The 18,090-nt window shown below is 41.1% G+C and overlaps 1 protein-coding gene across 1 annotated transcript in view; it reads right to left on the minus strand.

Moving 5' to 3' along the window:
* Positions 1 to 18,090, minus strand: part of hcn2b (hyperpolarization activated cyclic nucleotide-gated potassium channel 2b) — a 116,184-nt gene that overhangs the window by 8,660 nt on the left and 89,434 nt on the right. The window contains exons 5-7 of the mRNA XM_039766653.1: positions 3,337 to 3,483; positions 2,935 to 3,175; positions 1,947 to 2,111 (exon numbers count right to left, since the gene is read on the minus strand). Of these exons, the coding sequence (XP_039622587.1) occupies positions 1,947 to 2,111; positions 2,935 to 3,175; positions 3,337 to 3,483 (553 nt within the window). The remainder of the gene's footprint in view (positions 1 to 1,946; positions 2,112 to 2,934; positions 3,176 to 3,336; positions 3,484 to 18,090) is intronic.

Raw genomic sequence — 18,090 nt, forward strand, 5'->3', positions numbered from 1 at the left:
GTCAGGCTCACTCACATCCACATTAGTAAATAATGAATTAATAACCAGAACATCTAGAAAAGCAGAATGAAAATCTATCTTAAAAATCAAACTATAAAAGTAACATACAGTGCATAAATGCTTGCCACATTCTATTAAAAAAATAAACTTGGTTTTGTCAATCCTATATTGACCTCAAAACATAACACCTATGAAATAACAGCTTGCTTAAACAGCATTTGTTTGGAACAAACACCTGAAGCAACATTGGGTCTCCAGGACTCAGTTTGAGTAGTGAGTGCCAAGGTTTTCAACTTGATTATGCCTGTGTACTAAGGTAGAATCAGCTGATCCTAACTACAGCAATTATTGATAAAACAAATGACTGCAAACTATTCGATTTTATACCACTCAAATATATGTCAGATGTGCTTCTACTACATTCATCACATTTTACTTGTTAGAATAATGATTATTACTTTTACTTCAAAAACCCAACAAATGGCACAAATTTAGTGTTAATTATTAATGAACTATTCTGTGTTAGGAGCCCAACTAACAACAAATCTCTCATTTTTAACTCGCTTATTCAATAAGACTACAAGTTGAAAGGGCAACTCACAGCTGATTGGTCATATTATCTCAAAGCATACACTAATCATATGGTTTTATTTTTGAACTAAATACATGATGGGAGAAAATTTGCAGCAATGAAAGCTATTTCTTGCCTTGAAAGAGTAGTGAAATTTCCCTACTTTATTACATTAAACCATTCAGGATTTTTGAATACAAGGTCTGATTCCTCAGATCTTCTGTTGAAATTCAGACTCTGGTATATGTTTATTGTTTCAGAACCAAATATCTATGAATTCCAAAAACTAGAAAATCAAGTATCGTGCTTTCACTGACTACTACTTGACTAAGGTCGCAATATATGTTGCCTTGGTAAGACTGCATTTCATAACGCATATTACTCCTAACAGTTGAAATTCAAAAATAGCATAAAATTGTGTAGGAAATCCATCCATCCGCTTCATCACCTTGATCTGGTATAGCACATAAAGTCTTGCAACCACTGGCCTAATCTACTGTTCAGACTTATGATCCAACTGCTGGCACTCATGAATAAAATCCCAAGGTACTTATTTTGCAGTTAATTACTTTGCTAATTGCTGCAAGATTTTTTATGTTTTATAAGCAGCATAAACCCATTGAGACATCATGCACATGACCAGAATTCTTCAGCTGCTGTCAAAGTCACAAACTGCAACTCATTTCTCTAAAGCAGGAAATCTGATTCCTAACAAATGAAACATGAAAGTCCAAAGGCTTCAGACTGAAGTGTAATGCTTTCTGTATTTTCAATTCCCCATTCCCAACCATATCAACAGTGTTAGCAATGCTGTTGAACCTTCTACCAACATACATGTTGCACAACATTCAGACCCAGTGTTTATTTTCTTAAGCCACAGCCTCCCTAATTCATCTCTTGTTGTTCTGTCCAAAATTGTAATACTCATAACTGACAGAAAATTCATTAGCCACTGTTTGAAGAAAGAGGACATGAATTTTCAGCAAGGATGCAAGCTATGTGGAAAATATAAAAAAAGTGTGTGCCATGTGAAAGATAACACAGTATACTGCTATAGAAGAAGTCAGCAATTGAAGACCCACCTCTCCCCCCAATATATTGGCCAAGAGTCCGGTCTTCAATTCAAAAGTGCAATCCTATCTAAAATTATTCCTGTCTATCACTACAAACCACATGGAGTAAATAAAATTTAAGAAATATGACTTTTGGGTGGAGTATTCCTTTAGGAAGTATCAAGTATAATGAAATTGAGAAGCAATACCAATATTCTTTGGCCTTTACAGAAGTTACCATCTAGCTTCACAAAGTAATATCGAATATACTGAAAAGTTTGGCAGCAAATAGTTTTGCCTTAAGAAGCAAGATATTCTCTTACCTATACGGTCCAAGCGGTCAATAGCTACAGTCTCGAAGGCTCTCCTCATCATAGGATACTCCTCCAGCACCTCATTGAAGTTGTCCACTGACAGTGAATATAGACGACAATAGGTGTCAGCCCGAACACTTGCTGTTCGGCGGCCGCGAGTTAGCAAGCAAATTTCTGTGGTGAGAGGGAGATCAAAAAAAGCAAAAAACATGTCTCAGTTAAAGATGCATAGGAACACTTCTGACCTGCCACAAGCAGCACACTGGCCTGCTGTTTTTAATTTTAAGCTAAGCAAAAGTATTTTTACTCCCTTCAAAAAACAAAAGCTAACATAAACACTGATTTCTCTGTACAGATGCCATCAACCCCTATAGTAACACTGAACAGCATCAGTTTTCAGATGGGTTACATGCCTAAAACGTTTGCCTTTATCCTATCTTGTGGGGACTAGAAGGCCTAAGAAGTACCACAGCAGCAAAAGTATGCTTAGCTTGATAAGGTGTGCAGTTGGCTGATGCGGAACATAGTGCTTTGAGGATGGTCCTGGATGACTGCTTAGTCATAGATGAGTCATACCTGCATCGACCTTCACTGTTTCACAGCCCACACTGGAGTTGGGCAGATATCTGTATTTGAAGGACACCACACCATATCATGGATTACATGAAGTAGGATCAGCAACCCTGAGTACACATCTCACTGGCATGAGAGTGTATCCATGACAACGCAAATACTGCTACTATCTGAACTTTGCTCTTTGCAGATTTGTGAGACATCGGATGCAAGCTGCTACACAAAGCACTACTGAGAATGGGAGCTTTAAAGGAGAGGGGGTATTATACTCTGGAGAAAGAAGGAAGTTTCAGATGTCTGCAAACACCAAAGTGTTCAGAACAACATAGACCTTCAGAGTTAGCAGTTGTAAAGTGACAAGCCAGTTATCTTTTTTGTACTAGTATAGCAACTCAAGCAACCTTTCCAAGTGAAAATAACATACCTCCAAAATAGGAGCCATCAGATAGCTTCATTCCCATGTTGCCTTTTGTGAGCACACTGACCACGCCGTGTTGAATGAAGTACATCTTCTTGCCAATGGTACCCTCTCGAATGATATAGTCACCAGGCTGGAACACCTCAAAGCGGAGCTTAGTCAACATGGCAGTTACAAAGTTGGGGTCAGCATTGGCAAACAATGGCATGGAGGCCACTAGTTTCCGGCAATTAAAATTGACAATTTCCTGTTGGAAGAACACAATCTCAGAAACTGTAGGGGTATCAAAGAAGCTATAAATGGGAATGCAATCACTGTAAAAAGAATTTTAAAGAATGTAAAAATAAGTAGTTCTTAACCCCAAATCATTGTGAAATTTCTGCCACATCACAGCCAATGCCACTTTACCTCTCGCAGGGGTTCATTCAGCTCCCCCAGAATGCTTTCCTCATCAAACATCTTGCCTTGGTATCGATGTTCATAGTAGTCATGGATTCTTTGACGAAAGTCAGCTGGCAGCTTGTGAAAGGACATGTATTGTTCCACTTGCTTGTACTATAGTGGGATGAGGGAAGAGAAAGAAGATCAATCATTAAACAAAGAAATAACAGGAAACATTTTACTACCTATCTCCAAACCAAAAGACACCTGACTGAGAGTACACCCATTGCATTACCATACACTAAACCTGCTTGACAGAAAAGATCCTTCAGAATAAATTTTCTTACTGTTCAAAAGTTATGGAATAAAACTATCCATATCTAGAATGCATGACTGGAACATAAATGGAAGCTCAAGTCCCACACATGAAGCATCCTCTCAAAAATTACATGACATGCAGCAAGATAATCCTAGTATCATATCAGACAATTATAACTAGTGGCAATCTATTACAACTCTGTATAATATGTTAAAAATCCAAACATCTATAATACTAAAGCATTACAGAAAATAATTAACAAACGTTGGGTATTTAAGTTCACATAAATGATTCAGATCAGCTAAGTGAAAAGATTTTTCAATAATTGAATTCATTACTACAACAACCCTCTATAGATTTATTTACTTCAGTATACATTCCACTATTAAATAGAATATTTCCTAATATGAATACATTTACTTAATTAAACAGAGCAGAACATTTTAATAATATGAACAGGTAGAGTGCAGTAGGTTAGTCCCTAATTCTATGCTTACCTGGATTCCTTTTGTACAGACTTTACACACTTTCCACATGTTGTGATGCTTACCTTCTGGGTACTCCAGACCCCTCCCAGAGTCCACAGACATGCTTTGAAGTCAACTGGAAACTCTAACCTGGCCCACAGTCAAATAAGTAGATGTGTGAGTGTATTTCTTCTTGTGGGCTGTCATTCAATCTTCAATTGGTTACTGAACTCCTGCAGATTTAATTTTTTTCTCCAGCTGTCTGGAGTTTTTTTTTGTTTGTTTGTTTTTTCTGTCCTCCCTGGCCATCGGACCTTACTGTTATTCTATGTTAATTAGTGTTCCCTAATTTTAATTATTTACTTTGTCTTTTTTCTTTTTCTTCATCATGTAAAGCACTTTGACCTACATTGTTTGTATGAAAGTGTGCTATATAAATAAATGTTGTTATTGTTGTTGCTGTGTACCCAATGCTATCAAATTACTTTTTCTTGCACTTCAGTAATAGAAAACATTTCTTCAAAAATTGCTAAAGGTAACATTCACTGATGCAAACGTCTCTGTTGACTCAATACAGAGCTGATATCAAGGTAATGTGTGAAAAGTTCAAGCTGTGCATCATGCCTGCTTGTTCAGCATAAGGTTGACAAAGGCATAATGGAATAACAGGGAATAACAATTCATAACTAGTATGTTATCAGCTTCCATCTCATCCTCTTTGTGCAACTGCCGGATCACAAGTTTTTTTCTTTTTGTTTGTAGAAAGAGATGAAACTATAAAACCAATGATTAACTGCCAAGTACAGAGATGTTTCATGTCTATTTATTTCATAATACATTAGCATCATTACGATAAAATAAATTGAATATTTTATTTGTTTTCTTTTATAATAATTTTGATAGCCATGTAAAAAAAAGCTTAGAGAGTAAGGTTTGTTTTTATGAGCATTTAAATTAATATGGAATGTTTTACTCACATACTGTAAGAGACCAGCAAATTGCTTCACTCACTCCTTTATCTGTTTGAGGTATTCCACCTTATGTTGTTTATCTTACAAAAAATAATGTCATTCACTTCAAGGTGCCAGGTCACCCCCTCCACTGTTAAAGAATAAATCACTTACTGTAAGCTTTATTTTAAATTATGGTCTTAGACATTGAAAAAACTACATCTTTTAATACTATTTTTATATCAACTTAAATTAGATTAGTCCAATTGCTATTAACCCTGAAAAAATATATTTACATGATAAGGCCCTGTATAATAATTTGATCTGTGGAACACCCTCTGTATTTTGATTATTACTGTCTCATTCTCACTCCAATTAAAGGAATAACAGCTCCACTGACATTGCCTAGTATGTGGTTTTCATGCCCAAGTTATCTATTTGTAAATCCTTCCTGTGGGATGAATGCCTTAAGTGGTTTGCATTTAAATCTATGTTTCTGAATTGTTTGTGGTTTCAAATCAAAGTCATTAACACTGTAGAGTTTGCAGGTTCTCATATTTGCATAGCAAACTCAAGTTTATTCCACATACAGAAATATGTGCAAGTTATAATGAACATTATGAGAAGGTGTAATGTGTAGAAATGGTTAGTCAAAGGTTAGGCCATGCAAAATGTCTATTGATTCCCTCATAAACATTGGAATAAAAGGATTTGAAGTCACTGAATGTTTCCACAATACAAATTATTTTTGCAAGATGGAATATGTTTAATTAGATGTAATCAAGTGCTCACTTTGAATTCAAAATTAGCTAATCTGTGCAAAACAAAGTTTTGTCTTAAACATTTGATAAAATCAGTCAAAAAATTATTTTTATGCAAAGATAAGTGCTCCATATTTTAAATGGACTTTGAGTTTATCTTCAACAGTCTGGCAACTCTTGGTACTCTGCCCCCAACTTAAGTAAATTAACAAAGGGAGATAGTGTCTGCAATTACCCTCTACACTCAAAAAGGAAGACTACCATCAACTTGTGTAAAAATACATTAATTTTTCCAACTTTGTTATTAAGGTTTCCTGTTTTACATCACAACTGTCTGAACTTCCAGGTTGTATATGGTCAATAAAAAGCATTGCACAACTACTTTGAAAAACGCTATAATATACACTCCGTAACAAAATGCACCATGTTGCAAAAATACACAGGTGCAGACAAACACAGGTATGAAAAACATGGCATTACACATCAAAAAACCATAACACATGCAAACACAGCATCTTAAGGCAAACACCTACTAGACACACAAGTAAATTTCAAAGATGTTATCCTATACTGAATTATCCAAGTAAGAAGTAAGCCCATCAAAACACAATAAGCCCATTAAAAACCACAGCACTTAGAAAGAAACAAGTTTACTTCCTTTCCTCCAAATGCTTGATCCCTGGATATTTATTATGCATGCACACATGCTATGGGAAAAGCAAGATTCACAGTATGACATTTTACATGTGCACCCATCTATATGGGCAATTTGGAGATAATGTTTATATAATATTTTTTATCTATACTAATAAAAGGCAAAGCCCTCAATGACTCACTCACTGACTGACTGACTCACTCATCACTAATTCTCCAGCTTCCTGTGTAGGTAGAAGGCTGAAATTTGGCAGGCTCATTCCTTACAGCTTACTTACAAAAGTTGGGCAGGTTTCATTTCAAAATTCTATGCGTAATGGTCATAACTGGAACCTATTTTTTCATCCATATACTGTAATAGACTGCAGCTCGTTGGCCGTGGGAGGCAGAGTTGCGTGTCACGTCATCACACCTCCCATGTAATTGAGTGCCTGCCCATATAAGTTAAATATTCGCGGGTGAAGGACTGTGCTTAGCATATTCATAAGTAAAAATATCTGAATCACAAACTGATGTTAATTATATTTATTAAATAATTCCAAATAGACTGTCCGCTTCCTTTCATAGCTTTTCTGATGGTTGTGCTGCTTCCAGGCATGTATTTTCGTATTAAAGCATTTAACCAATCACATTTCAGCCATCATTTGTTGCCAGGCAGAAAGGACTTTACAATCCATTGTGCAGGCACTCTAACACAGAATATATGTCGATTAACCTGTTGCTTCAACCAATCAGATTTTGAGTTGGTGTCAGTACGGCGACGTCACCATATTCAGACCCATTGATTGGATAGAAGCCGCAGGTTCGATTTTCAGCATAAGCTTCGATGGGGATAGAAACAGACTTTTTGATGGAACTGAGGTGCACAGATAATCCGTACGACAGAGTGATTAAACTGTTTTTGAGGAAAAAGAGGAGGATGGATTTTGTTTACAAATAATCAGAATTTTTGGTGAGTGAAATGTTGCGATTCTATCTGCGATGCAGCGGCTCTTTATACTGTATTTATACAGTATTTCTGCATATTAAGATCTTTTTTATAACCATAAATTAGTTTTTGAGGGGCAGGTTGATTCAAACAGAACAGTACTGAAGGCCTAGGTGTGAGATGCACGGTCCGCCAATGGACCAGATGATACGTAAATTTAATGAACATTGCAACCCGAAAATGAACAAAACTGTAGAAAGGCCCATGATTAAATGAACGATAAAAAAGTAAGAGTGAAGCGATGGTGACTTATTGAGGCAGGCAGGCCAGAGCACAATAGCACGGGGCTCGATGTGGTGCGCGTTCAGTAGATCTAAAATGTGCGCTCAAATTCGAAAAAATATATCTGAATTTAGTCTTTACATTTCTATGGTGAAGAAAAATGTATGCAATGATGACTAAATTCAACTTAAATTCCTACCAAAGATATTTCTGTCGACTAAATAAAAATTACTTATATTTAAAATTTAAATAGAACTCAAACAGATACAATAGTTCATAATGCCCACGCAGCACTATGTGCACACAAGAGCGGGAGTCATCCATTTTAACAAGCAGCGTATTGCACTGATACGAAATAACCTGCCCATTTAATTATTTAGGAATGAATAGATAAATTAAGAATTTGTACAAATAATGTTTTTCTTTTTTTTTTCCTCAATGGATTCTGGCACGCCCAGCAGCAGCTGCTCGCACCCCAAAGGGTGTAATATATATATTTATTATGTGTGTGTGTATATGTATGTGTGAATATATGTAGATATGTGTGTGTATATATATATATATTTATGTATGTGTATATATGTATATGTATATACTAGCAAAATACCCGAGCTTACGCAGTGGAGAAGTAGTGTGTTAAAGAAGCAATGAAAAAGAAAAGGAAACATTTTGAAAATAACGTAACATGATTGTCAATGTTATTGTTTTGTCACTGTTGTGAGTGATGAGTGTTGTTGTCATATATATATATATATATATATATATATAAATGTAAATATATATATATATATATATTTACACACACACACAAACATATATATATACATATCTATACATATACACATACATATACATACACACATACATACACACACATATATACACTGTCACACACGCGCGCATGGGAGGCAGCTAAAGGGCTCGAGTGAAGGCAGTTCTGAGCCATGCCGGGATGTGGCAGAGCGCACTAACTCTCTTTCTCACTTCCCTGTAGACCTAACCCGGGAGGTTCCACCTGTCTCTCTGGACGTCACTTCTGGGACCGAGCCAATGGAGACAGACCTTGCCAGCTCCGGCCCCCCTGATGTCACATCCGGGACTAAACCAATGAACGATGAACACGTGCCCGACCCTTATGACCTCACTTCCTGTCTCCCCCTTTAAAAGCCTTCCCTTTTCCCTTCTGTGTCAGTCTTGTTTTGGACTCTGTTGTAAGCACTTCAGTGCTGGTATTTAAAGAAAAACGATTGCAGCCAGGATACCAAAATATACGGGTGGCTGCCCCAAACCTGTTTCGGTCTTTGTCTCGTTTTGTGACAGTGGCGTAGTCGGCAGGATGGAGAAGTCCCAGAAGAGAAGGGGACAGGACCTGCAAAACACCCAGGTGGGAGCGTACCGGGGCCGAGTATTCAGGCGGGAGGGTGCCCGTGGTTCGGCGAGACCCGGTGCGGGCTCCGCTCCCAGCACGCAGAACTAGGCCATCTAGAGAGGCCAGGGAGTGTGCGAGTGGGGCTCACCGAATTGGGCTGCCCTGGAGGGGGGAGACAAGAGGGACTCAGTATGCTCTCTTGGGGGAGAGTGCCTGCCCCCAGTGAAACCACAGCCCCTTTACCACCTTGGGGTGCCCCAGACTGGCAGGTGAGTAAAATAACAAGTGGAGGTTGGACCCTGAGAGGCCGACCAGTAAACAAGCCTGGTCCTTATGGGCAAAAGTATGGCAGTGGCTACGGCCCTTGGAAAACAAGCCCTACCAGGTCATTGAGCAGGTAGCGTGCTATCTGCTCCTGAAAGCACTTCCCCAGGGCTTCACCCAGCCGGTCTGGGGCGTGCAGTTTGAACATGTCAGGGCTCATAGAGCTTCTGGAAACACAGAGGGCGGCCTCACACTCTGGGAGAGCAGAACCGTCCTTCTGCCAAACTCAGCCGGGGTATGTCCCAAGACCTAGCCCCTCCCTGTATAACCCGGAGCTTGCATCGGCGTCCGGCGCTGGCACGCAAAACCGCTTGGAGGCGAGGAGGAATGCAGGTGGAGGGGGAGGAGGGCTTGGTGTGCTCTGACAAACCCGTTGACGGTCCCGCATACAGACGTGGTGATCGTTAACGGGTTTAAAACTTCCGCTCTGCTCGATTCCGGCAGCAACATTTCCATTGTTGCCCGCCGTTTTGTGCTACCGCGACAATGGCTAAAATTCAAGACCAGTATAACCTGTGTCCACGGGGAAACCCGCTGGTACAGCACCGCCGCTTGTGTCATTAGCTACGGAGGATCAGTCCAGAAAGTAACCGTGGCAATCCTTCCTGATCCTCCACACCCGGTGATACTAGGGCGGGACTGGTCTGACATTAAAAGCGGTGAGACACATACCACTCCCGGGTTAAGTTGGGCCTCGTTATGGACGGAGATGAACCGTCTCAAGCTGCCTCCACGCCGTGTAATCAGCCGGCAGAGAGGTGAAGCAGCCGCCCTGGCTGGCGTGGCAACTCCCGGCCGTCGCAGGCTGACACGTCATCCACCAACGCCCGGCGGAGCGGGAGGAAACCACGCCCATTGAGGTCGGCGCTGACCCTCTCTCCGTGTTGCGGTTTCAATTTAAAAAGCGCGGCTTCTTTCAAAGGGAGCAATGGAATGACGACTCCCTGAAGTTTGTAAAAAATGCAGTGGTCCTTGTCAATGGCCAGCGCACTAGTCAGTCGATGCCACAGGGCCCCTACTTTGTGTTAGATAATGACCTCCTTTACCGTGTAGCAATGCATGACGGGCAGGAGACGAGGCTGCTGCTAGTGCCGCGTACCTTCCGGCGGCAGGTCTGCGAGCTAGCACACGCCCACCTCCTAGGTGGCCACCTGGGCACCGAAAAAACTCTGGAGCGGATCAAGCTCCGTTTCACTGGCCAGGAATTAATGAGGAGGTTCGCCGCTTTGCGCTTCCTGCCCGGAGTGTCAACTGCGACAGATTCCTAGGAGGGACCGTGCTCCTCTTGTTCCTATTCCCTTGATTGGCGTTCCCTTCCACAGAATCGGGTCGACCTGGTGGGACCTCTAGAGCCCTCAGCCCGAGGACACAAGTACATTTTAGTCCTCGTGGATTATGCTACACGATACCCCGAAGCTGTTCCGTTGCGCTCAGCTACCTCTAAAGCCATCGCACGGGAATTACTAGGGTATTGGCGCGTGGGGATCCCCAAAGAAGTCTTGACAGACCAGGGGACCCCCTTCACCTCGGAGACGTTCAAGGAGACTGCCAGATTACTGAAAATAAAGCATTTAAAAACTCGTGTATCATCCTCAAACCGACGGATTAGTAGAGAGGTTTAATCAAACTCTCAAGCAAATGCTACGTAAGGTGGTCAGCGAGGATGGAAGGAACTGGGATCAGCTCCTCCCCCTCGTCCTTTTGCCTATCGGAAGTCCCACAAGCCTCCACGGGTTCTCCCCTTTGAACTACTGTATGGGCGACAACCTCGGGGCATATTGGATATTTTGAAAGAAGGCTGGGAAGAAGAGGCTCTTCCCACCACTAACATACTGGAGTATATCGCGCAGTTACGCGATAGATTTGGAAAGATTCGGCCTGCCTTAAAAGTCACATGGAGGAGGCTCAAGCAGCACAGGTTCGCTACTACAACCGCTGCACGTCTCTTGGGAGTTCCACCCGGAGATCGGGTCATGGTCCTAGTGCCTACCTCCCACTCTAAGTTGCTTGCCCACTGGCAGGGCCCCTACGAAGTTAAGGAGAGGAAGGGACTGGTCGACTATTTGGTGAGTCAACCCAATCGCCGGCCAAAGGAGCGGTATATCATGTGAACCTGCTGAAACCGTGGAAGGACAGGGACCCGATCCCTCCTCCGGCCAGCCCCGCTCACTCTTCGCTCACACACACGACCTTAACTTTGGCGCAGACTTGAGACCCAGGCAACGGCAGGAGCTGGAAACAGTTATCCGGACCGTTCGAGAGGTAGTCAGTGAACACCCCGGAAGGACCTCTCTGATTGAGCACAACATTGTGACAGAGCCCGGGGTTGTTGTCCGAGAACGCCTGCACGTCTTCCCGAGGCAAAAAAGGCTGAAGTGGAGCTTGAGATCAAGCGCATGCTGGAACTAGGTGTAATTGAGGAGAGTTATAGTCCCTGGTCCAGCCCCATTGTGCTCGTCGGTAAGCCTGACGGAGTTGGAGGTTCTGCAATGACTTCCGTCGCTTAACCAAGTCTCCCAATTTGATGCCTATCCAATGCCAGCGTGGACGACCTCCTCGAGAGGCTTGGACAGGCTCAATACCTGACCACACTTGACATGACAAAAGGGTACTGGCAGGTTCCTTTAACGGACTCCGAAGGAAAAACGCGTTTAGTACCCCTAGCGGACACTGGCAGTATCGTGTCCTTCCATTTGGGTTACACGGGCTCCAGCAACCTTTCAGCGTCTGGTGGACAAAGTGCTTCGCCTCATAACTCATACAGTGCTGCCTACCTAGATGGCGTGGTCATCTATTCCAGCACATGGAAGGAACACCTACAGCATGTCCAAGCGGTATTACGGACACTTGGTGAGGCCGGGCTCCGGATTAATCCCAAGAAATGTTTCTTTGGATTAAGCGAGGCCAAATATTTAGGCTACCTGGTGGGTCGGGGTACCGTAAGGCCACAGTGCTCCAAAATTGATGCCATTCTGAAATGGCCCGTCCATGAACCAAGCGGCAGGTCCAAGCCTTTCGGGTTAGCGGGTACTACCGCCGGTTTGTACCCGGTTTTGGAGAAAGCGGCGCCTTGACTGATTTAACAAAGAAGAGGGCCCGAACATTGTGGTATGGACTGCAAAACAGACACTGCATTTGGTGACTTGAAGAAGGCCCTTACGTCCGCACCTATTTTGATGGCACCTAACTTTTCTTTGCCTTTCATCCTCCAGGCGGACGCCGGACACAGGCCTGGGAGCCGTGCTGAGCCAAAGTGTCGATGGTGTGAACACCCGTCATGTTCCTGAGCGGAAACTGTTGGACCGGGAGACCAGGTATGCGGCGGTGGAGAGGGAGGCTCTGGCGATTAAATGGGCGATCACTCAGCTGAGGTACTACCTGTTGGGCCGTGAGTTCACCCTTGTCACGGACCATGCACCTCTACAGTGGATGGCCCTGCACAAGGAGTCGAATCCGCGGGTCACCCGGTGGTTTCTTGACCTGCAGCCGTACAAGTTTTCGCTCGTTCATCGTCGGGGTGCTCTCCATGCCAACGCCGATGCTCTCTCGGGTTTACGACCTCTCGGTTAGGGTCGCCCGACCCGACGGGTCTGGGCTGAGGGGGGGGCCTTGTCACACACGCGCGCATGGGAGGCAGCTAAAGGGCTCGAGTGAAGGCAGTTCTGAGCCATGCCGGGATGTGGCAGAGCGCACTAACTCTCTTTCTCACTTCCCTGTAGACCTAACCCGGGAGGTTCCACCTGTCTCTCTGGACGTCACTTCTGGGACCGAGCCAATGGAGACAGACCTTGCCAGCTCCGGCCCCCCTGATGTCACATCCGGGACTAAACCAATGAACGATGAACACGTGCCCGACCCTTATGACCTCACTTCCTGTCTCCCCCTTTAAAAGCCTTCCCTTTTCCCTTCTGTGTCAGTCTTGTTTTGGACTCTGTTGTAAGCACTTCAGTGCTGTATTTTAAAGAAAAACGATTTTGCAGCCAGGATACCATAATATACGGGTGGCTGCCCCAACTCTTTATCTGTTCATGTCTCGTTCTTGTGACAACACACAAATACATATATATACATACATACACACACACATATATAAACATATATATACATATACATACATATCTACATATATACACACACGGCTATTTCGTATCAGTGCAATACGCTGTTTGTTAAAACGGATGACTCCCGCTCTTACGTGCAAGTCTGCGTGGATATTATGAACTATCGTATTTGTTCAAGTTCTATTTAAATTTTAAATAGAAGGAATTTTTATTTAGTCGACAGAAATATCTTTGGTAGGAATGGTAAAAACAGACAGGAATATTATTCCTGAATAAATCAACTCAAACCTTAAACAACTTATAATATTTTGCTCTCCATAAAAATATATCCTGTCTAAATTATACAAGTTAGAAATAAAGTAAACATTAAAAGAACAAACATTCAAATTTCTTTACTCTTATGTAATTTTATATTTTATAAAAAATAAACTTAGATTTTAAATATCCCAAAAGATTTTGCTCTCCATAAAAATATATCCTGTCAAAATTATACAAATTCAAATATGAACATGCTGCATAACAAAACCTAGAAATATAAATAAAATGTGTTCCTTTCAGCAATAACAAATCAAATCATTCAGTTGTCTTTGCTCATATGTCATTTTAGAGCTGGACACCTGGCATCTTTTTTTGGCAACAGGTTCGTTTCTGTTTGGTGTGAGGTTCTGTGTTGTGGAGATTCTCAGGATGGATTGCAGGTGCTCATCAGTGAGGCGACTCCTGTGTGCTGTTTTGTTAGTCTTTATCACTGAGAAGAGCTTCTCACACAGATATGTGCTACCAAACATGCACAAGGTTCGAGCCGCATGTAGACGGACTTTTTGTTCTTCAAAGTCACCAAAGCGCCGTGCAAACTCAGTGCGCTCAGTTTATCAGCAAAGTGCGTATTTGGGAACACCGTAGTGACGACTTGGTTTAACATTACTTGGTAATAGGGAAAGTGGGGCAAGTGGTTGTGTCTCCCATAAAAGCAGCCTCAATTGAAATCACTTTGTGATTGTGCACGGGTAAAAACGTCCGCTGAAGTGTCAGATTCTTATTTAATTCTTCTGCTTTCTGTATCTTCTGCACTGCATTCAGGTCTTTCAGGTTACCCTGATGTTTTGTTTTATAGTGCCGTCTTAGATTAAATTCTGTAATTACAGCCACATTAGCTCCACAAATGAGACACACGGGTTCAGTAAACATATACTCAGCCTCCCATCGGTTTTTAAAGGCTCTATTTTCAGAATCAACTTTTCTCTTCAGCATCGTGTGAGCTAGCTTCGCAATAACTTGCAGCATCTTAAGGTAGACTTGATTAACACGGTAACTGTTCGGCAAGGCAGCTGAAGCGCTGCATTATGGGATCTGTAGTTTATTGTGTTACCAGCGCTTCATATACCCGGGCTTTAATAACAATAATACAGTATATAAAATGATCTCGCGGGCGGATATAATTACGCCGGGCGGATGTGGCCCGCGCCCTTGAGTTTGACACATATGGACTAAATAGAACTTGAAAAGATATATTTTTCAAATGTGATCGCGCAATTCAGATAGAGTTGACGCGCACTACAGCCTGCATGCCTCAATAAGTCATCCTCCCTTGCCCTTACTTTTTTACCGTTCATCTAATGAATACACTGAGTATGGCTTTACCAAAACAATCACTGATGGCGAATAAAGTATCCATTATTCGAGTATGTAGATCGGGTTATATATATATACATATATATATACCAGCGATCGCAGCGAGAAGTAGTGTGTTAAAAAGCTAGAAAAGAAAAGGGAACATTTTAAAAATAACGTAACATGACTGTCAATATACAGTATTTGTTTTGTGAGTGTTACTGAGTGTTGCTGTCATCAAGGATTTGATTATCATTATTTCTTTCAATCAGGTTCGTATTTGTAGGATGTGTTGTGTTCAAGTTACATTCCGTGTTTGTCAATCGTTGTAAAGATAACAGGTTTCATTCATCGATTCGTTTCTTACTGCATCAATAAACAGCTCGTCTTCTTCTTTATCTGAGACCTGACACACTGCATGCACGGGTTTTTTACACTGTCTTCCTTTAGCGGACATTGACTTTTTCCAACGTGTGCTTTGTTTCCGCAGTAGTTGGATTTATGAATATGCTTGTATGTATGAGACGCTTCATATTTTTTGCTGCCTTTTCAATTGTGTAATTCGGTTTTGTTCAGCGCTCTTTGGAACTGTTGCCTTTTATCTGTGCACTGCGTCAGTTCGTGAGCCACTCGGTGTACATGCATCGAAGGTTCCCAGCTGTGCTGGTGCCATCTCGTGCTATGTCCATGGCTGTATTTAATGTTACCTTAGTCCTGGCACTTAAAACTTTTCTCGCAGTTTAGCTGAGTTTGTGTCAAACACCACCCTGACCATCTCATCTTCCTCTGCATAAGCACAGTCCTTCACCCGTGAATATTTACCCGTGGCAGTTTGCTATTGGATTGCCGCTGACGGACGGCCTTATATGGGCAGGCACTAAATTACAAACGCCAGCGCAGCCTGTCTATGAACTTAATTTAAAGTGTAGGTTTACATCGTGCTTTGTTTCAGTAGCAGAACTCATGAATATGGTTGTATATGTCACTTTCGCTTCGCTTCTTATTGTTTCGCTGCCTTCTCAATTATATAATGCATGTTTTCTTCAGCGCTTTTTGAGGTCTTCCTGGTTTTCTATGTACTGCGTGATTACGTGGGAGGCGTGATGATGTCACACGAAACTCCGCCCCGGCGTTGAAGCTCATCTCCATTACAGTAAATGGAGAAAAACTGCTTCCAGTTATGACCATTACGCGTAGAATTTCGATATAAAACCTGCCCAACTTTTGTAAGGAAGCTGTAAGGAATGAACCTGCCAAATTTCAGCCTTCCACCCACACGGGAAGTTGGAGAATTAGTGATGAGTCAGTGAGTGAGTGAGGGCTTTGCCTTTTATTAGTATAGATGTATATGTATATATGTATATGTGTGTATACGTATATATATATATATATATATGTATGTGTATATGTATGTATATGTGTATGTAAATATATATATGTGTGTGTGTGTATATATATGTATGTAGATATGTATATATATGTGGATGTATGTGTGTGTGTGTATATATATGACAGCAACACTCATAACAGTGACAAAACAATTACATTGACAATCATGTTACGTTATTTTCAAAATGTTTCCTTTTTCATTACTTCTTTAACACACTACTTCTCCGTTGCGAAGTGCGGGTATTTTGCTAGTTTAAAATATAAACAACACAGAAGAAAGAAAACAGAAAACAAAGTATAACAAAATCATAAAAGCACAACAAAATATGCTGTATTGCCAGTGGCATATACAAAGTTTCTGAAAAGAAAAAATATTCAAATATTTACATAAAAATATCATTAAATTATAATCTTTAACACATCACAAAAATTAAAAAAGTATAACAAATCAAAATAAGTATATATTGTCACACACGTGCGCATGGGAGTATGGGCTTAACTAAGGGTAAAACACTTGGTCAGGGGATGATGAAGTACACTAACGTCTCCTTTTCCTCCTCTGCAGAACCACAGAAGACAAGACTGACTATAGCATAACCCATTTCCACTTCCCTCTCCAGACCACACCCTCCTATTCAACTCACTTTTACCAGTACCCTGTTAGACCCTCCTCTTCCTTTCCACTGCCTATAAAACCAGTCACTTGCCTTCTGCAGTCTTTTAAGACTACTCTATAGAGCTCTTAGTTACGACAATATACTGTATGGGGAGGATCCCCAAACCTTTTTCTTGTTTCAGTTTTCTGTTTTACACCAATCAAAAATGACTGTGTTTTATCAATGATTTTCAATATTTTCCTACACAATCTGCTTGCAAATACTGTAGTTTTCTAACAAGAAAATGCACTTATTTTATTTTGGTATGGGAGAAATCACTTTATATTTTAAGGATAGGGGTATTTCCTTCATTTCTACTAACTCAGATACAGACTCCATATTTAACAAAAGAAAAGAACTACAAAACTTTATCTGTCCATCATTTTCCAAAGACTGGCTGCATTTCAATATATTAATATTTTGCATACTATCATCAAAAAGTTTAATTAATAATCCTAGTTGAAATCAGTATCTCACAAAGCTCTTTTTGCTTTCTCTTGGTAAACCATGTGATTAAAACTATAATAAACAATCATTCTTTTTCTTCCAAAGTATGCTTAGGAATCTAAGTAAAAAATACTGTCATTGACTGATATTATTGTTTTATTTAATTTTGCTAAAAACTATAATTTTACCCCTTAAACAGCAAACTCATAAGCTCCACAATTACAGCAGAAGAGGTTATTTTGAAGTGCATTTCAAATAATTGCTTAATGATTACTTCTTGGCTGTTTTGATAGTTCTTTGCTGACACCATTAAAACTGTTTAACCCAGTGACAGGGCTGCATGCAGGCACTATGGTCTCGGTGCAACTGTCCTGCTTATGCTGCCTATACTTGCACCACTGGTCTAACCCCAGGATTTGAAACTGTCTGAACATCAAATACCCTTAGACCCCAACGCTAATTCTCTGTTTCAAAATTTACTCAAATGGAATCATCTCTCTATTGATGCTTTATATCCAGGCAATTATCCAGTGTGCCATTAAAATCACTTACTAAGATTATTT

Source organism: Polypterus senegalus, chromosome 10 (assembly GCF_016835505.1).
Source record: "Polypterus senegalus isolate Bchr_013 chromosome 10, ASM1683550v1, whole genome shotgun sequence".
In the NCBI taxonomy this organism is placed as follows: domain Eukaryota; kingdom Metazoa; phylum Chordata; class Cladistia; order Polypteriformes; family Polypteridae; genus Polypterus; species Polypterus senegalus.